The 19,664-nt window shown below is 49.4% G+C and overlaps 2 protein-coding genes across 7 annotated transcripts in view; both read left to right on the forward strand.

Annotated features, from left to right (window-relative positions):
- The window catches only part of ACR (acrosin), a 6,942-nt gene extending 4,604 nt beyond the window's left edge, over window positions 1-2,338 (forward strand). Inside the window, exons 4-5 of the mRNA XM_017504972.2 lie at window positions 1,131-1,276; window positions 1,717-2,338. Of these exons, the coding sequence (XP_017360461.1) occupies window positions 1,131-1,276; window positions 1,717-2,259 (689 nt within the window). The 3' untranslated portion in view covers window positions 2,260-2,338. The remainder of the gene's footprint in view (window positions 1-1,130; window positions 1,277-1,716) is intronic.
- Window positions 2,339-3,961: 1,623 nt separating this feature from the next.
- On the forward strand, window positions 3,962-17,481 carry RABL2B (RAB, member of RAS oncogene family like 2B). 6 transcript variants are annotated; one of them, XM_017504973.2, is made up of 10 exons: window positions 3,962-4,129; window positions 5,586-5,590; window positions 6,092-6,250; window positions 7,748-7,777; window positions 8,943-9,022; window positions 9,866-9,945; window positions 15,318-15,429; window positions 15,775-15,872; window positions 16,163-16,246; window positions 16,413-17,481. In XM_017504973.2, exons 3-10 carry the CDS (start codon window positions 6,144-6,146, stop codon window positions 16,509-16,511), a joined length of 690 nt encoding a protein of 229 aa, XP_017360462.1. In that variant the 5' UTR covers window positions 3,962-4,129; window positions 5,586-5,590; window positions 6,092-6,143; the 3' UTR covers window positions 16,512-17,481. The 6 variants fall into 6 exon arrangements, with proteins under 6 accessions (XP_017360462.1, XP_017360463.1, XP_037586003.1 ...); XM_017504974.2 differs by having other exon boundaries at window positions 15,778-15,872; XM_037730075.1 differs by lacking the exons at window positions 3,962-4,129; window positions 5,586-5,590 and having other exon boundaries at window positions 5,723-6,250.
- The last annotated feature ends 2,183 nt before the right edge of the window (window positions 17,482-19,664 follow it).

A 19,664-nucleotide genomic window follows, 5' to 3' on the forward strand; every position in this document is an offset into this window, starting at 1 on the left:
CTCTCACTGCTGCTTGGATGGTAAGAAAGAGTAGGGGCTAAGGGGTTAGAAAACTAAAGCCCAGCGAACACTCATTCAGCAGCTGTTGACCAGGCGCCTGTCGCGTGCCTAGCCCTGTGCATGTCACTCGTGTTTCCCATCTCCTCCCGTCTTGGCCTGTGCAGCTATGTTCTGGGTCTGCCCCTACCTCAGTCTGCTCCCATATGCTCTGCAGCTGACATCCAGACTCACCTCCTGCGTTACGGGTGCTGCTGTGGTGAGGGCGGCTGCTGTTGGGGACCCTTGTGTCTGTGGGACTCCTTGAAGAGGAGCAACGCTTGCTGCGTGCGCCGCAGCATCGAGTCTTTCCTAATACGAAGGTCACGGTAGAGTCCAGGGCCGTCAAGGAAGTTCCGCGTCAGGGTTGTTTCAACCACCCCTGCCCCTGCCAGGCCTGCCCGTGTGTGGAGGCACTGCCCAGGGCTTCTCCTGCAAACTCCTCAGAACAGATCTGCAGCACATGAGGAGGAGCTTATCAGCCCAGCTTCAGCGGGTCGTGTCCACAGCCGAGCTGAGGAGTCCTGATGAGGGACAAGAAGCAGGGAGGGTGGCTTACAGCCAGACTATGGGAGTGTACTGTGTGTCTCAGACTGGAGTCTGGAGAGGAACCGCCGAGTATCCAGCTTCCAGCCCCCTCACATTCCTATTGTGACCTGGGTAGGCAGTGCTCCAGCCTTCTGGTCCAAAACGGGGATAATGGGACCATTTGACTCAGTGAGTGCTTAGTGCACACTAGGTGCTATTGGTAATACTGCAACTAACCTCCATAATCCATCATTAATATGCACACCCACCATCCACCTGCCCATCCTCCATCCACCTGTCCATGGGCCTCCACTCTTCCTTCCTCTCCTCTCTCCTCTGGCCTTGATTTGGATATCATTTCCCCACCACCACCCATCGCCTCTTGTCTGCTCTTTCTGGTGTAATTCTCTTTCCTTTGGGAGTGTGTAAGGAGAGCTCAGGGCATTGACTGGATGGCTCTGAGGTTTAACTGGAGCTTCACGGAGGATGGGGTTCGGTTGTGCGAGGAGGCAGGACTTTCCTCTGTGTCTCTCATGATCACTGACCACTGAGTGGTCTGACTGTAGCCCCCAGGCCATCACCTATGCTGATGGAGGCACGTGTGGATCTCATCGACCTGGACTTGTGTAACTCGACCCAGTGGTACAATGGGCGCATTCAGCCGACCAACGTGTGCGCCGGCTACCCTGCAGGCAAGATCGACACCTGCCAGGTAACCTTCCTTCTGGCTCCCAGGCCCCTGAGTCCCTCCAGGACTCTCCAGGCCCCTGAGAACATCCCCTTTTGGATCCCCAAGTTCCACTATCTCCACTCCTCTGCCCAGGGTCCTACTCCAGTGATTGTTTCCCCGGTCCCTCTTCCAGCACCTACAGTCACAGTGGGGATGAGAGGTGACAGCCACCAGCTGCCCCTGCCATGTGCCCCTATGGACACATGGTCTTGTTCATCTCATTGCCAGGAAACCCCTGACAATCCACACCCTCCTCACTACCCAAATGAAGCCCTTGACACCATCTCAAAGCACAACCACTTGTGTTTACAGCAGCGGGAAACCACGTGGCTGTGGAAATTATCCTCCCAGAGCCTTCTGATCCCTCTGGGTGGGGAAAGAGTGGCTCAAGCAGAGAGTGACCTCTGTGTCCTTCTGGGCAGGGGGACAGCGGCGGGCCTCTCATGTGCAAAGACAGCGAGGAAAGCGCCTATGTGGTCGTGGGAATCACAAGCTGGGGGGTAGGCTGTGCCCGTGCTAAGCGCCCCGGAATCTACACAGCCACCTGGCCCTATCTGAACTGGATTGCCTCCAAGATCGGTTCTAATGCCCTGCATATGATTCAACCGCCCACCCCTCCACGCCCCGCCACTCGACCGCCCCCAATTCGACTCCCCTCCTCCCACCCTGTCTCTATTCACCCTCCTTGGTATTTCCATCAGCCCCCTCGACCACTTCCACCCCGACCACCTGTAGCCCAGTCCCGACCCCCTCTTCAGCAACTGCCCTCACCCCCACCCCCGCCCCCGCCCCCACCCCCACCTCCACCTCCACTCTCATTTGCCACAAAACCTCCCCAAGGACTTTCTTTTGCAAAGCGCCTACAGCAGCTCATAGAGGCCTTGAAGGGGAAGACCTATTCTGACGCAAAGAACTATTACGACATGGAGACCACAGAGCTCCCAGAGCTGACCCTCACCTCCTGATATGACCCCATTGTCAACAGACCCAGTGAGTCCTTCACTCCTGAGAAAAGGAAAGATGAAATAAATAAACATATATATACACACACACACACACACACACACACACACACGTACGTATACATGCATATACACAAAGAGATGCTTTCTGGACTTCTTCCTATCTCCCCTCCCAACTCAACCCAAATTTCCCCTATAAAATCTACCCTCCCTCCTTCACCCTACAATAAGGTGGACTTGCTTGTACATTAGTGTCAATTGTGTTTTTTAAAAATCTTGATTTTCAATGCTGGAATAAGGTGACCTGGGGCTGTAGGCCAGGGATGGTCTTTATTTCTTACTTAGGGAAAACGACAAACGGTGAAAATAAAAGAGCTATCTCTGCATGTGCAAGTCAGAGGGGGTGGGTCCCCAAAACAGCAGCTGTGAGTGAGCTGACTGGGAAGGAAGGGGTGTGGGTCCACGTCTATCAGGAGGCTGTGTTCTCCTGGTGGTGTCGACACCCACAGAGAAGATTCTGCATGAAGGCTGAATTTCCCCAGAACACAAAGGCTAAGGAGGCCACTGGCGACCAGAACAAGTGCCTACTTCCAAACATAATTTTGCTTGTGTGCTGTTCATTACTTGCCTGTAGGTAAGTCTTATTAGTTCCTGGATTTGAGAAAATTAAAAAAATGTATTCTTTGTTAGAGCTTTCCAGGAATTGCGATGGGGAATGCCTTTTAGATGCCCCTGAGTGAGCTGTGAATGGCTTCCTTAGGATTTGGGGTTATTTATTATAAGATCTTCCATTGCAAGGAACAGAAATCAGTTAGGACATTTAAGTGATAAGGATGCGAAGATGTCACACAGAACCAATGAGAAAGGCCAGAAGCAGACACCAAGAATGGTGAGAAACGCAGGCAAGGCATGACCCTGGTCTGCAGTGCGCATGGAGTACCCGCCCCACCCTGCCCCATGCTGGGGGCAACTGTCACCTGGAACTGTTCACATCCATTTGCAAAATCCTGGGAAAGAAATCCTCCAGCCTGACCAACATGGTGAAAACCCGTTATCTACTAAAAATACAGAAAAATTCGCCGGGTGTGGCGGTGGGCGTCCGTAATCCCAGCTACTGTGGAGGCTGAGGCAGGAGAGTCGCTTGAACCTGGGAGGTGGAGGCTGCAGTGACCGAGATCATGCCACTGCACGCCAGCCTGGGCGACAGAGCAAGACTCCACCTCCAAAAAAAGAGGAAATCTTGATAGGTTCAGGCCAACTACCCGCTCCCATCAGAGTAAAACTTGACTGCGGATTTAACCCTTGCGACACTGAAGATGGCAGGTCTCAGAAAACCCTGGCTCCTGGCTGAGCCGTGGTTGCAGCAAGCTTTCCCTCACATGTGTGCCCACCTAGCTGCTTGTGAGTCAAGCACAAGGCGTTTCTGTGCCCTGGTGACCAAGACAGATGGCAGAGATGGCACCGCAACCTCCGCCTCCCGGGTTCGAGCGATTCCCCTGCCTCGGCCTCCCGAGCTGCTGGGACAACAGGCACCACCACGCCAGGCTAAGAAGCGCCACTTCCGCACTCAGCCGCATGCGCACTCCCTGCGGCACGCCCTTCAGGCGCCGCGCTGGGCAGCCCGCGCCCCGGCGGGGGTCCTTCAGGCCTTCGACCGGGCAGCCCTGCACGGGGTCCTTGCGCGGTTGCGTAGCAGCGGTGAGGATGCTGGTCGAGCCGGAAGTCGAGGGTGCCGCCGCCGCTAGCGGGGCCGGCGGGCGTGGTTCGAGACCGCGCAGAATCCAGGTGGGCTGCGGGACCTGAGGGGCCGCTGGCCGCGTGTGGGCCGACCTGCAGCGTCCTTGGTCTCTCCAGCCCTCACCTGGGATCGCACGTGAGAGCAAATCCTCCCCAGTGGCGGGCTCAGCACCCGGGAACAGCGCCTCCGAGGCTGCCCTTGGGATCTGGGCGGGAGGGCGTCCCGGTCGGGGGAAATACAGATCGGTGGCTTCGCGAGGCTGTTGTGGGCGGTGGGACGAGCAGCCTGGCGATGCCGGGACATGGTTGGTGCCCAGAAATATTTATCGAAAAATAGCTTGCCCACTTGGATCTCGAGGACAGGGACAACCAAATCTTCGCCTGTAGTCCCAGGGGTATTGAGAAGGGAGGATCGCTTCAGCGGTTGGGGGCTGCAGTGGGCCGTGATCGCGCCACTGCACTCCAGCCAGGGTGACAGAGTGAGACCGTGTCCCTAAACAAAAGAAAGTCTCCAAGCATGGAGCCATGCAGCTGCATTTGGCTTTATGTCGCTCTCTCTACAGGGTACAGGTGGAAGGGGGCTGACCCTCACCATGCTTACCAAGTATCTGCCACTTCCCAGGAACTGTGCCCCTGGATAAATAAGCCGAGGTTCCTGACTATGCAGAAGCAGTAGCTGTGTGGTGGCACAGTCAGTAAAACTCGGGGGCCCTCTTGGTATTTTCTATCGCTGACCCGTGTGCATACTTCTGTTGTAGCTCTTACCACAGTAGATTCTGCTGTCTGAACCCTTTGCAACGTCTGCTCATGGTGAATGCTCAGTAAGGTTCACTTCTTGCTGCTATCTCGTCATCATCATTTCTATGTACCAGCTAGCTAAGAGTCTGGACTGTGGTTACATTCTCAGGAATGTTTGCAAGGTCATATTTAGGTGTGAGGAGAGTAGAACAGAGCTAGAGGTTATGTTGCACACAGCTGTTGGCACCGGATGCCTGGTAAATGTCTTGTGCAAATGAGTAATGTAAGGAGCAGCATTTGGAGTGTGCAGGACTTAAGTATTTGTGTATAACATATTATTGATGCCTGTGTGTCATACTCTGCTACTCCAAGTCTAGTACGCAATTGCATAACATCTGAGTCCGGCACTGAGGGAAGCAGTCTGGGTGGAGGTACAGCAGGGCATAATCAGCATTTAGGAGACACTTTAAACTAGTAAAGGTTGAAACAGCCATAGAGAAGGGGGTTAGGGGAATTGCCCATGTTGAGGGAGGGAGAGGCAAGTACAGCTTATAGTAGGGTGGAAAATGGAGGAGAGGTAAGAGACATGAAGAGGGCAAAGGATCACAAGTGTGGGGCAGGCATCTTTGGCTGTATAGTTAGTGTCATTCAGTCATGAGAGCTCAGGCTTTTTGGCAGACAGTGTCTTATATCAACTATATGACATGGGCACTGTTTCTTGTCCCCGTTTTACAATTAAGGAAACTTTTGTATGTTGAACTTGTGAATACAGGTCAGGCACGGTGACTCATCCCCATAATCCCATTACTTTGGGAGGCTGAGGTGAGAAGATTACTTGAGGTCAGGAGTTCAAGACAAGCCTGGCCAATATAGTAAAACCCTGTCTCTACTAAAAATATAAAAATTATTTGGGTGTGATGGCAGGCATCTGTAATCCCAGCTACTGGGGAGGCTGAGGCAGGAGAATCGCTTGAACCTGGGATGTGGAGGTTGCAGTGAGGCGAGATCGCGCCACTGCACTCCAGCCTGGGTGACACAGCAAGATCCCATTTCAAAAAATAAAAATGAAAAAAGAAGAGAACTTGTAAATACAGAATATTGTCTCTCCAGGTGGGAGTGGGAGGTGTGATCTTAAGCATACCTGCAGTAGGAAAATATTGTAGGGAAAACCACCCTAAGAGAATTTTGTGTGTGTACAGCATGTGGCAGGCAAGTTGGTGGTGAATGGAGAAGGTTGTGAGTTCCTGGGCCCCTGTCTCATTGGCTCATTGTCTCTCCTGTCCAGGAAGAGGAAGACAGATTTGGTTGAGGGGACTTATCTCTAACAACAGCCTCTTGTTGATCTTCCCAGGTAAGACCCCCCCCCAACCCCCTGCCACCCTGGGCCGGACCCCCTCTACAGCTAGGAGCCAATGGCAGAAGACAAAACCAAACCCAGTGAGCTGGACCAAGAGAAATATGATGCTGATGACAACGTGAAGATCATCTGCCTGGGAGACAGCGCAGTGGGCAAATCTAAGTATGTTGGGAGATTAGGGAAGAAATACCAGGCCTAGAGAGAGTCTGGGTCATTAAAAAAGTCTTCCACCAGCCTGGCCAACATGGCAAAACCTCATCTACTAAAAATACAAAAATTAGCAGGGCATGGTGGCACACACCCGTAGTCCTAGATACGTGGGAGACTGAGGCAGGAGAATCGCTTGAACCTAGGAGGCGGAGGTTGCAGTGAGCCAAGATCACACCACTGCATTCCAGCCTAGGAGACAGAGTGAGACTCTGTCTCAAAAAAAAAAAAAATCCTCCAGAGACAGAGGAGCATGGCTTCTCAGGGCTGGTGAAGGAGCAGTCTTGGCTGCAGCCCAGATGTTCATAGGGGAACGAGGGGAATCACTTGCACAGTTGTGTGTGTTGCAGGGACAGGGGCAGGTCATAGGGACTGGGGAATTTGAGTGTTCCCTCTGAGCCCGGTGAGAAGGTGTGGAGCAGTTGAGGACACTGTTTGTGGTGTGTGGGCAGAGGGACTGCAAGGGCAGGGAGTGGGAATGGAAAGGGAAAAGTGACTGCAACCGTGACAGATTGGCAAATGTGGTAAAGATGCTTTCTCGGAGGGACTGTCTGAGATGGAGGAAACTGGGTAGAACTGACGATTTGCTATGATCATTGTAAAGATTGGTGTATTCTTTTAATAAGACAGTTGGGGTTGAGGTTAGGGGTTAGGGTAGGGTTTAAGGTTAGGGTAGGGGTTAGGGTTAGGATTAGAGGGTTAGAGTTAGGGGTTAGTGGTTAGGGTTGGGGTTAGGGGTTAGGGTTGGGGTTACAGATGTGAGCCATGTGCCCGGCCAGGAAATGGCTTTTGAACAGAAGGAACAGCCTTCCTGGTCTGTGTTTCCCTGTGCATAACACAAGGGTAATTATTTGTGCAGCATTGTGCTGAGATGGAAATAACAGATTTGAGAGCTTCACATGCATGGTCTGTGTACTCTAGTGATATGAGCTGTTTTGTTATGACGGGTTGTTGTGCTTATTCCCAGGTTCCAGGCTTGACCTGGAAACTGTGTGGCTGTGTTGTAAAAGGGGAAAGGGAAGCCATAGGTGGCTTCCAGGTTATCAGCTTTAGGGTGATAAAGTTTGGGACAGTGGGCCGGGCATGGTGGCTAACGCCTGTAATTCCAGCACTTTGGGAGGCTGAGGTGGGTGGATCACCTGAGGTCAGGAGTGCAAGACCAGCCTGACCAACATGGTGAAACCCCATCTCTATTAATAAGGCAAAAATTAGCTCGGCGTTGTGGCACATGCCTCTAATCCCAGCTACTCAGGGGGCTGAGGCACAAAAATCACTTGAACCTGGGAGGCAGAGGTTGTGGTAAGCTGAGATTGCGGTAAGCCAAGATTGCGCCATTGCACTCCAGCCTGGGCAACAAGAGTTAAACTCTGTCTCAAAAAAAAAAAAAAAAAAAGTTTGGGGCAAGGGGGAGATGCATACACCATCTGACCACCTTGCCTATTCTGCTTACAGACTCATGGAGCGATTTCTCATGGATGGATTGTATCCTTCAATGTTTGAAATACCCCTTGTTCCTGCAGGTCTTCCCATGCTCATGTATCTGTGCCCCACTGCCCACCCCTTTGTATTAGCAGCCCAGGAAGAAGGATTGGGTAACTGAATGCGCAGGTTTTGTTCCGCACTGGTTTCTTGCTGATTGACCCACATGGCATTGCAAATCACTGCTGTATATTTTGAAGGTTACTCATATTTGGATTTGTCTTACATTAAGAGGGCAATAGAATGGCTAACAGCACGTAGTCTGCATCAAATCCCACATCCTCCTCCTCCTTAGTGGGTCCTGACACTGGGCAAGTCATTTAACCTCTCTAACATCAAAGTTTGGGCCCCCTACTATTGAACAAATCTCTGATATGAATGACCTTTGCAAAATAGGAGCTGCCAGCCCTACCTTCCTCCCATGAACTGTTATATTGTATAGGCTTGGAGTGAGTTCCTCCCTCCAACTGGGAGATTTTAAACAGCTTTCCAAGTGGATCCACTTGTGAGAAGAGCCCCTGGAGCCTGCTGCTCCCTGTCTTAACCCCAAAGCTCAGTTGTCTTACGATCTGAGTATGTCTTACTCCACCTTGTACCAAGTGCTTCTGCACACCCAGCCTACCTGCGTCACTTGGCTCTGCTGGTTACACTGTCCAGCATCTTGCGGCCACAGAAGGTGATATTCCCAGAGTTTAACCCATGTTTTCAGGGTTTAACACATAGGCAGACTCCAAACTGATAGACAGCTTGTGAGCTCTATGGCTTGTGGGAGTTTTTCCCTGGAATGGTCATGTTGCTACCAGACTTAGGGTTTCCTTTCTAGCCTGCAAAAGCTCCATCCACGATGGAGTCGCGACATCCACATTTGTATTTTCCAACTGCATGATGCCATTGATGACACTTGTCTGTAAAATCCTGTTCTGCATTTTACCTCAGACTTCGATGACCAGGACACACTCCCATCCCCTCCCAACCCTCACCCTTCCATGGAGCTTGTACCAGTGATATGTTGCAGCTGATCCTCTGCAACATTCCTTTGATTTAAAATCTCAATAACCCCAAAAAGAAGAGGAAGGAGAGGGTCCATTTCATCAAACCAAACACCCCTACTCCCCACCCCTTCCTTACCTCCCCTTTTATTGGTTTTTGCTCCTTAACCTGAGTGCAGTCAGCCACAGCAGCTGTCCACGTACGCCCTGACCATGTACAAGCACACAGCCACGGTAGATGGCAAGACCATCCTTGTGGGTAAGCAGCACAGGGCCAAGCCATGCTGACCCTCAGGAAAGAGGAAATGGGAGAGGAGGGGAGGCGAGGGAAGGTTGATAAAGACAGAGTCCAGAGGAAGAAAATGAGACCCCAGGCGGGGACAAAAGGCCATGGAGGGTGGAAGGAGGCACGCAGGGGCCAAGTCCCAGCCCTCTGACCTGGCGTCCAGACCAGCACCGGTGTGTGGGACAGGGTTCAGGACTAGAAGTCAGGAGGCCTACTGTACCTGCCAGAGGGAAAGAGAACGTAAGAGGCCTTCAACAAGGCAGTAGTTTTCCTAGCTTCAGGGGTTCCTTTTTAAGCCAGTTTAAACAAATAAAAAATATTGTCAGAACATTATCTCTCATGTAGGGCTTTGACCTGCCATTGGGTCATAACCTTCTTGGCCAGGCCACATAGCCTGCCTGACTGTCTACCATCTGTGGTCAGCGCACGTGAGAAGTGGGACTAATTTAGAACTTAGAGGACCCTGCATGTCTTGTGGGAAACAGGGAACCCATCTTCTTCCTCCTTGGGCTCCCAGTTTGTGTTGTTGTCATTCCTCCTGGCCCCTGACTCACTGTCTTCCCAAGCACACAGGTGAACACACACCTCTCCCAGCACATTCAGGTGCACTGTGTCTTGAAGACACACATGTAGAGCTGTGTAGTCTCTATTCCTCCCTGTGTTCCCCGTGTGCACTCAATGCACACACACATGCTGTGGTTTGTGTCACATGTGTGATGTATTTGGCACAGTGACTTGCACAGAAATGCACCGGGCATGTGGGTCTCTCTGACCTCTAGCCCCCAACAGGCAGTCAGAGCTGTGTTCACATTGCAGACTTTTGGGACACGGCAGGCCAGGAGCGGTTCCAGAGCATGCATGCCTCCTACTACCACAAGGCCCACGCCTGCATCATGGTATGAAACCCGGGGAAGGTGGACAAAGGCACTGGGCAAGTCTGGCCTGAGGGATGAGGGGCCTAGAAGCTCTGGACCGTCTAACCCAAGTCTCGGTGCTGTGGGAGAGGGGCTCAGGGCCACCCGGGGATGCTTCAAACCATACCTGCTCCCCAGAGCTTCTTAGTGAGAAGGGGACAGGTGAGCTCTCTGCAGGTGGGGATGGGTGAAGAAAAGGTGGAACAGCAAGCTCAGGGCTTCAACATCAGGTGTAGCATCCAAGCGGCACAGGTGTGCCTAAGAGAGGGTCAGAGTCCCTCTCTGACAGACCACCCCGTCAGACAAGCCCCTCCACTGTTGCCTGCTGCTGTTCCCTAGGGACAGATGCTGGCACTAAGTAGATGCTATGGGTACCAGAGAACCTTCCCTCCCAGGCCAGCCCCTTGCCTCCCTCCCAGCCTCTCATTTGTTGTCCAGGATACAGTCTCAGGGTTCCCACCCCAGTGGCCAGGGAGTGGTAAGTGCCTGAAGCACAGTGTGGGAAGGGCTAAGAAAGGAAAAACGAGTTCTGTAAACCTGTGTCCTACAGAAGTTCCTACCGTGAATTTCCTGGCTTGGTTCTCAGGCTACCACTTTTAGGTGCTGAAAAAGCATGTTTCTCTTTTGGGCCACTTATAAAACATTTTCATGGCTGGGCACAGTGGCTCACACCTATAATCCCAGCACTTTGGGAGGCCAAGGTGGGTGGATCACCTGAGTTCAGGAGTTTGAGACCAGCCTGGCCAACATGGTGAAACCCGGTCTCCACTAAAAATACAAAAAATTAGCAGGGCATGGTGGTAGACGCCTGTAATCCCATCTACTTAGAAAACTGAGGCAGGAGAATCACTTGAACCCAGGAGGTGGAGGTTGCAGTCAGCTGAGATCACACCATTGCACTCCAGCTTGAGCAACAAGAGCGAAACTCAGTCTCCACACTTGATCTTAGCCAAATGGCCTAGAAGCAATGCAAAACTCTGTCTCAAAGAAAAAAAACCATGCATTTCCATGAATATCAGCCATCTGTAATGCAGGAAGTAATAGACTAGTCTTCTGAATTATTAATCCTAGCAATTGTCACCAAGTGAAAACCTCAGTCCCTAAAACTTCTTAGAATAGGGTCTTCCTTTAACACAAAACCCCAAAGCTTGGTGGTACAAAACAACCATTTTCTGATGTATCAGGAATCCATATATGTCTGAAGTTTCAGCTGAGGAAACTTCAGGCCTGGGTTCCAGTCTGAAACTGTCTGGGGCATCTCCCCCCACACTCTGGCACTTGGCTGGACCACCAGCAGGTTCCGCTCTACGTGTCTCTTTATGCACTTTGGCAGTTGGGCTGATTTGGGCCTGTTCACAGAATGGCAGCCAAGATCCCAAGATCAAGCATTTAAAGAGAACGTGGTGGGACGTGTATTTCCTTTTATGGCCTAGCCCTGCAAGTTACATGGCACCCCTCTGGCCATAATCACAGAGGGAAGAAACAGACGGCACCTCTCAGTGGGGAATCAGTCACATGATGAAAAGAGCACATGGGATGGACAAGCTGCCAGCATTGTTGGTGTATATGAATACCGTCTGCCATGGCACTCCATGGCATTTAGACAGCCATCCTTCTAGCCCTTCCTCCCACTTAGCGATTGTCTACACGTATGCACAGCCTTACCTTGGCACTGAGAGGAATGCATGGTTGAACTGGTGTCATCTCATCTGTAAGAAGCAATAGCAGAGGGGATCCAGAAGGAGCTGCTCTGTTCTGCTCATTGTCACCTGCTCCTCTGCACACCTTCCTTCATGCTCCTCCCTCAGCCTCTCCTCAGCTCACACCCCTTTACTTGAAATACCGCTCATTTTTTTAGGCCCTGCTTAAATGCTGTCACCTCCATGCAGCTTCCTCTGATGTTTATCATTAGAATTACTCTTTCCTGTGTGCTCCTGCACCACTGATCCCTTCCACAACTTGGATTCTGTCTGTGATGTGCATGTGCAAAATGCCGGGAGTGCCACGGTGGGAAGACATGAGGGCTGCCCCCAGGAACTTACTGACTGGGGGTCACAGTACAGATGCCAGTGGTGAGGACAGTGAGGATTCTTCCCTTCTGGCCTTTTGCAAATGGTAAAGGAAGCAGCTCATCTCCTGATTCCCCCCAGCATTCCTTATGAGCAAAATCCCTTGAAAATTTCCAGGTTTTAACTCTGATAACTGTTAAGGTACTAAACGAAAGAGGATGACAGGGTAAGGCAATGGGAGCAGTGTAGTGCAGAAGTCTGACCCTCAAGAGCAGAGGAGCTTGGTTCTAGGCAGTTTGGTTTCAGGTCTGCTCTGGCATTTGGTATTTTGAGCTCACCTGTCTTTCTCTCAGAGTGACTGCCTCCTACATCTGATGCCTCTCCATGGGCTTCCCCCATACCCTCTTCTGAAGGCCTGGAGTGTCTCTCCTGCCACCATCCCTGTGTCTGCAGGTGCCTGCCACCAGCCCCAGTCTGCTGCGTGGGGCCTGGCAGGTAGAAGGCACTCATCTTCTGACCGCACGAGGACCTGAGGGGCTGAGGGTCAGAGTTGGAGCCAGGGCTCTACCCTCCACCTTGAAACCTTGAGATGGAGATACTCCTCGTTCTAGCCAGCTCCTCCTCAGCTCTCAAAACAAAGAAAGGATGCTCAGGAAACCAGACCTGAACAAAAGGCATCTGAGCCTGGTGGAAAGTAGATTCCAGAAGTTTTGTTATAGATATCTTTTATAAGGAGTCTTCATTGGGAATTCAAGACACCCTGGTGATTCATTGAATCCAGATAGACTTCCTGTTGCCTTTTTAGGTGTGACAGCCTCTGACCCTCCACACAGGGCGAGCCTCTAGCCTTGAGCTTGAACCATGTTGCCTGCACAAATACCTAGGTGATTTAGAAGTGAGGGCAGCTGTGCCAGCAGCTGCAGGGTGGTGGTTGTAACTTTACTGACTGTTGTACTAGGGCAGTTTGGGTGTGACACTTTTGAGGAACTCCTGTGAAGGGCACGAGGGGTCACTGCAGCAGCAGCTCAGAAGTTGTCTTGAAGAGTCCTGCCCCTAGAGCTGGTTTGCAGTGCTCATCTTTCTTGCTGTTATTTTTAAATAGGTAAAAACAGGCTGGACACAGTGGCTTACACCTTTAATCCGTGCACTTTGGGAGACCGAGGAGTGCAGATCACCTGAGGTCAGGAGTTCAAGACCAGCCTGGCCAACACGGTGAAACCCTGTCTCCACTAAAAATACAAAAATTAGCCAGGCATGGTGGTGCACACCTATAATCCCAGCTACTTGGGAGGCTGAGACAGGAGATTCGCTTGAACCCAGGAGGCAGAGGTTGCAGTGGCAGTGAGCCAAGATCATGCCATTGCATTCCAGCCTGAGCAACAGAGCAAGACTATGTCTCAAAAAAAGTTAAAAACAAAAATAAAATAGGTAAAAACAATAAATTATAAAAAGATAATAAAAGTATGAGCTACAAATAATAAAAAATAAAAATTACTTTAAAAAAGTTTTAAGAGGCCAGGCAATGTGTCTTATTCCTGTAATCCCAGAAATTTGGGAGGCCAAGGCAGGAGGATTACTTGAGCCCAGGAGTTCAAGACCAGTCCGGGCAATAGAATGAGACCTCATCTGTACAAAAAAAAAAAAAATTAGCCAGGCATGGTGGGATGCACCTGTAGTCCCAGCTACTCAGGAGGTTGTGGTAGGGGAGGATCACCTGAGCCCAGGAGGTCGAGGTGGCAGTAAGACAAGATTGTGCCACTGCACTCCAGCCTGGGTGGCAGTCAGATCGTATCTCAAAAAACAAAAGTAAAAACAGAACAAAAAAGTAAAGAAAAGCTTAAAAGTAAATTGGCCAGTCGCAGTAGCTCATGCCTGCAGTCCCAGTACTTTGGGAGGCCTAGGTGGGCAGATCACTTGAGGTCAGGAGTTCGAGACCAGCGAGGCCAACATTGCAAAACCCTGTCTCTTCTAAAAATACAAATATTAACTGGGCGTGGTGACACATGCCTATAAATCCCAGCTACTCAGGAGGCTGAGACATGAGAATTGCTTGAACCTGGGAGGCAAAGGTTGCAGTGAGCAGAGATCATGCTACTGCAATCCAGCCTGAGTAATAGAGTGAAATTCCATCTTAAAGTAAATCAAGGCTGGTCGTGGTGGCTCACGCCTGTAATCCCAGCACTTTTGGAGGCTAGAGTGAGAGGATCCCTTTAGGCTAAGAGTTTGAGATGAGCCTGTGCAACCTAGGAAGAGTCTGTCTCTACAAAAAAAAAATTTTTTTTTTGAGACAAAGTCTCACTCTGTTGCCTAGGCGGGAGTGCAGTGACATGATCTCGCCTCCCCGGTTCAAGTGATTCTCCTGCCTCAGCCTCCCAAGTAGCTGGGATTACAGGCACATGCCACCACACCCACCTTTTTTTTCTGAGAAAAATTTTTAAAAATTAGTGGGTGCATGCTACCTGGGAGGCTGAAGTAGGAGGATCCCTTGAGCCCAAGAGGTTGAGGTTGCAGTGACCTGTGACTGAGCTACTGCACTTTAGCCCAGGCAACAGAGTGAAACCCTGTCTCTAACAAATAAATAAATAAATAGATAAACGTAATCAATAGTAATTAAAGTAAAACTCTAGAAACATTTACAATTATTACAAAGGAACTTTAAAACAGTTTAAACAATAAATATAAAAGTAGACTAAAAAAATTTTTTATAAATTCTAACAGACTGTATCAATTGGTAAATTGATTCAATTTATGATTGTTAAAATTGGTGAATAACATTAGATGAAAAGATGAATAAGATTAGATGAAAAAGGAGTACGTTTTTTATTTATATATTTTTTCTTTTTTTGAGATGGTTTTCGCTCTTGTTGCCCAGGCTGGAGTACAGTGGCGCGATCTGGGCTCAGTGTAACCTCCGCCTCCCAAGTTCAAGTGATTCTCCTGCTGCAGCCTCCCAAGTAGCTAGGATTACAGGCACCCGCCACCATGCCTGGCTAATTTTTAATATTTTTAGTAGAGACATAGTTTCACCATGTTGGCAAGGCTGGTCTCAAACTCTTGACCTCAGGTGATCCACCAGCCTCAGCCTCCCAAACTGCTGGGATTACAGGCGTGAGCCACCGCGCCAGGCCAAGAATAAGATTTTTAAAAACAATTTTTGCATCTGGAGGCTCCAGGGGGCTTCCCTGAAAAAGGGCAGCCTCTGTGGTCAGAGAGTCTGCAATTCAGAGCATTCCGACGACCACAGCATATGCTCGTGCTTGCCTGCTTGGGTGTGTGAGTCTCCTGGAGATGGGGTGCAGAAACATTGACATACCTGAGCTATCTTTCTTCCTCTGCTCTTTGCAGGTGTTTGATGTACAGAGGAAAGTCACCTATAAGAACCTGAGCACCTGGTATACAGAGCTTCGGGAGTTCAGGCCAGAGATCCCATGCATCGTGGTGGCCAACAAAATTGATGGTGGGGCCATCCCTGCACCTGGGTGTCAGCAATGCATGGGCGCCTGCCACCATACATATCCTCCTCCATTCCTAGGGCAGGCAACCTTCAGTGATTTGTCCTCCCTCCCATGATAAGATACAACCCTTAGTTGCTTGCATTCTTCCCACCTTATGAAGAAGCCAGCTGAGCCAACCTGCCCTCTTTCCAAGACACAGATCCCTGTTAACGGAACCCTTTTTGGACATGTTTCCCAATCCATCCTGCTTATCACACTTTCTAGAATGAAGGCCTCCAGTGGCCCACCCTCCAAACCCTCTTCCCTTCCCTTGATGGACAGACCAATGTTATGCCTTGTCTCTACAGCAGACATAAACGTGACCCAGAAAAGCTTCAATTTTGCCAAGAAGTTCTCCCTGCCCCTGTATTTTGTCTCAGCTGCTGATGGTACCAATGTTGTGAAGGTATGGTCGATTGCAAGGTCAGGGCACTAGGTGGTAAAGGGAAGCTATGAAGAGACAGCTGGGGACAGTGCATGGCTTTGTGCAGCAAGGAGGGGAGAAGCTGATGGACCTGGACTTGATGAGGCAGAAGTCCATTGAGCATGCATAGGCCAGGGTGATGGGGAGGGGCAAATCAAGGGGTAAGGTTGCTGATTTTAGGCATGGAGTATTGTGTAGTTTCAGTGGTGCCAGTGGGGTGGACTGGGCAGAGTCCAAGACACTCCCATCCACCATGTCTACCTCACCCCCAGCTCTTCAATGATGCAATTCGATTAGCTGTGTCTTACAAACAGAACTCTCAGGACTTCATGGATGAGATCTTTCAGGAGCTCGAGGTAGGTCAGGTCCACATTTCGGGTGGGATAGAAGAAACGACTTCTCTTCGGGGGTAGGTACTGCAACCCAATATAGTGGTTCTCACCTAACTTTGCCCCACTAAATGTATCAGAGCTGCCGCTGAGTAAAAGCAGGGCCAGGCCTCACCTGCGACCTTGTTCACAGAACTTCAAGTTGGAGCAGAAAGAGGAGGATGCACCAGAACGGGAGCAGAGCAGCAGCATCGAGACCCCATCAGAGGAGGCAGCCTCTCCCCACAGCTGAGGGGCTGGGGCTAGGGGTAGGTGGAGCCCTTTCAACATACCATTTCCTTCAGCAACTCTCCAGCTGTGAATGGAGAAACCCTAGGCCATTCCCTCTCCTGCCTCCTGCAACCCCATCCCATTAGCCTCCCACATTCAAGGCCCTTGATACAGGGATGAGGTCAGTACCAGCAAACTGGACTGGTGGAAGAAGTCCACACCAGATCTTGAAGCAGAATTAGGGATCAGTATCATTAACACCTTTCTCACCCACCTCCCTCCAAGGCTAGACAGTGAAGAGAATCAGAAAACATGATTGTATGTCACTTTAATAAAGCAAATTTAGATGAGTTTTTTTTGTTTGTTTCCAAAGCTGACCTCAGGGACAATTCCTTGTGCTTCTGCCAAGGTAATGATTGCCCCTTATCCCCAATCCCCAGCTGAATCTGTGAGACCCCACCCTTTCCCTATGTGGTCTCCCACCCTTTTTCCTCTTCAGTTTCCCAATCATCAGTTTTTTAATAAAATATTTTTGAGCAGACAGCTATTCATTCCAGAGTTTTGTGTCCCTACTCTGTTTCAGGAGCTCTTCTAGGTAAAGCTGAGATCACAGGAACAGGTTTTCCATTATCGTTAAGTAAAAGCAGGTGACAGGCTCAAGCGTTATTGTTGGTAAAATCCAGAGTCACTGTAGCCACACTGCAAGGTACATCCATTTGGACTACAAGAAGAGATTAAAGTCCCTATTTCAGCATAAAGAGACTATCTTTTTCTTTTTTTCAGTAATAGCTTGGACCTTGTGCCTCCTGTGGGAGGCACAGGACTGGAAGAGAAGAGCTAGTAGATACGCCTGTTCACCTCTCTCTGGTACTTGTGGCTTGCTAGTATGTTTTTATGATAATCTCAGGCATCATTTGCATTGTGTTTATTAATAGGATTTTGTTTTTATTGTTTCCTTTTTTACAATAAAGGCTGAATTACAGAAACATTGAGTCAAGTTGTGTGTTTTGTGGCTCTGAAATATGTACCAGGCAAAAAGACAAAAGAACCTGCGAATCATCAGCCTTATCGGTGAGGGGTGGCTGCCTTGACCTATTGCAGGGTAACCCATGTTAACTCTCAATTCACTATAGTAGAGGCCATTTCAGTGGAACTTAGTGTTTTCAAAAGAATAGGTAGTAATTTGGGAGCTCAAAAACAAGCACATTTCCCCTTTAAATCAGCAGTACTTAGATGTTCAACATAAGATGTTTGACCTGATCAGGGGTTTCCAGGAATGTATAGCCTGATGAGGTGATATTTATAAAAATTTTGTTAGTATAAATGACTATAACTATTAAAGAAAATACAACCACCTTACAGAGATAGAATTTACATACCATAAAGTTCACCATCGCATTGGTTTTATGGAACTATTTTGTATCAGGTTCCTTAGAAGCTGACCCTGAGAAGGCCAGTGTTCAAATGACTTATTAGGGACATCCTCAGAAGAGTGAGGGTGGCAGGAGGGAAGAAGCTCAGCAAGGTTGTGGTCTCAGCTGGAGGCCAGCTTTACCATCCCACTCCCTGTCCCAGGGAAGCTCTGGAGGGCAAATTGCCTCCACGGAGTTAGTCCTGCCTCAAGACCAGAGGCCTTTTGTACCCTTCAGCCAAGGGTGTGAGGTGGAAGGGGGCCTTCTGTTTCAGTAAGGTCAATTGTCGGGGGAAAAGGGCAACTGTGCGCTTCATTTGTTAACACTCAAAGCAAGTGGAGGATGAGTTCATTATTTTCTGTTGCTGAATGGTATCCCATTGCGTGGTTGTACTTGAAGTTGATAATGCTAGTTTTTGTTTGAAAATAATTTTTCAAAGCAGCTGTCTAAACATATACAATTTAGGGGTGCATTTGTTGGATTGCAGGTAAGATTTGTTTATTTTTGGGAAAAACTGTCAAACTATCTCCCAAAGTGGCTGCATTCTACCAGTCATGCGTGACAGACCTCTTGTTCTTCAACCTCCAATTGTTATTGATGAACTATTTTTAGAGACCTGCAGTTCTACTAGATGTGCAGTGATATCTCAGTCTTTCGTTTTTTCTTTTCTCTTTCTCTTTTTTTTTTTTTTTTGAGACGGAGTCTCACTTTCTTACCAGACTGGAGTGCAGTGGCACCATCTTGGCTCACTGCAACCTCCGCCTCCTGGGTTCAATCGCTTCTCCTGCCTCAGCCTCTCGAGTAGCTGGGACTATAGGCATGTGTCACCATGCCCAGCTAATTTTTGTATTTTTAGTAAACAAAATTTCACCATCTTGGCTAGGATGTTTTCAATCTCTTGATCTTGTGATCCACCCGCCTTGGTCTCCCAAAGAACTGAGATTACAGGCATGAGTCACCGCACCCAGCCATCTCAGTATTATATTAATTTGCAGTCTCCTAATGTGACATGATGTTGAGCATCCTTTTGTGTGATTATTTGCTACCTGTATATTTTCGGGTTGTTTTTTTGAGACAGCGTCTCGCTCTGTCATTCAGGCTGGAGTGCAATGGCTTGATCTTGGCTCACTTCAACTTCTGCCTTCCGTGTTCAAGCAATTCTTTTGCATCAGCCTCCCAAGTAGCTGGGATTACAGGCGCCCACCACCATGCCTGGCTAATATTTTGCATTTTTAGTAGAGTGGGGGTTTCACTATGTTTGCCAGGCTGATCTCAAACTTCTGACCTTAGGTGATCCACCCGCCTCAGCCTCCCAGAGTGCTGGGATTACAGGCATGCGCCACCATGCCCAGCATGCTATCTATATGTATATTTTCTTTGGCTGGGCGTCTGTTCAGGTATTTATCCAGTTTTAATTGGGGTTTTAGTTTCAGGTTTTTTTTTTTTTTTTGAGATGGAGTCTCACTCTGTCACCCAGGCAGGAGTGCAGTGGCACAATTTTGGCTCATTACAATCTCTGTCTCCTTGGTTCAAGCAATTCTCCAACCTCACCACCCGAGTAGCTGTGATTACAGTTGCATGCCACCATGCCTGGCAATTTTTTGTATTTTAGTAGAGACGGGGTTTGACCATGTTGCCCAGGGTGGTTTTGAACTCATGACCTTGTGAAGACCTGCTCACCTCGGCCTCCTAAAGTGCTGGGACTATAGGTGTGAGCCACTGTGCCTGGCCAGTTTAAAATTCTTACTGTTCCTTTGAAGAGT

This window comes from Cebus imitator, unplaced genomic scaffold (assembly GCF_001604975.1).
Source record: "Cebus imitator isolate Cc_AM_T3 unplaced genomic scaffold, Cebus_imitator-1.0 Scaffold329, whole genome shotgun sequence".
Taxonomy (NCBI): Eukaryota; Metazoa; Chordata; class Mammalia; order Primates; family Cebidae; genus Cebus; species Cebus imitator.

Excerpts from the sequence above, each read along its gene's own strand:
- RABL2B (XM_017504973.2), top strand. The coding sequence starts at position 6,144 with ATGGCAGAAGACAAAACCAAACCCAGTGAGCTGGACCAAGAGAAATAT. Across the intron at positions 9,023-9,865 it reads TGGCAAGACCATCCTTGTGG|ACTTTTGGGACACGGCAGGC; the intron begins GTAAGCAGCACA and ends TTCACATTGCAG. Across the intron at positions 15,430-15,774 it reads GGTGGCCAACAAAATTGATG|CAGACATAAACGTGACCCAG; the intron begins GTGGGGCCATCC and ends TTGTCTCTACAG.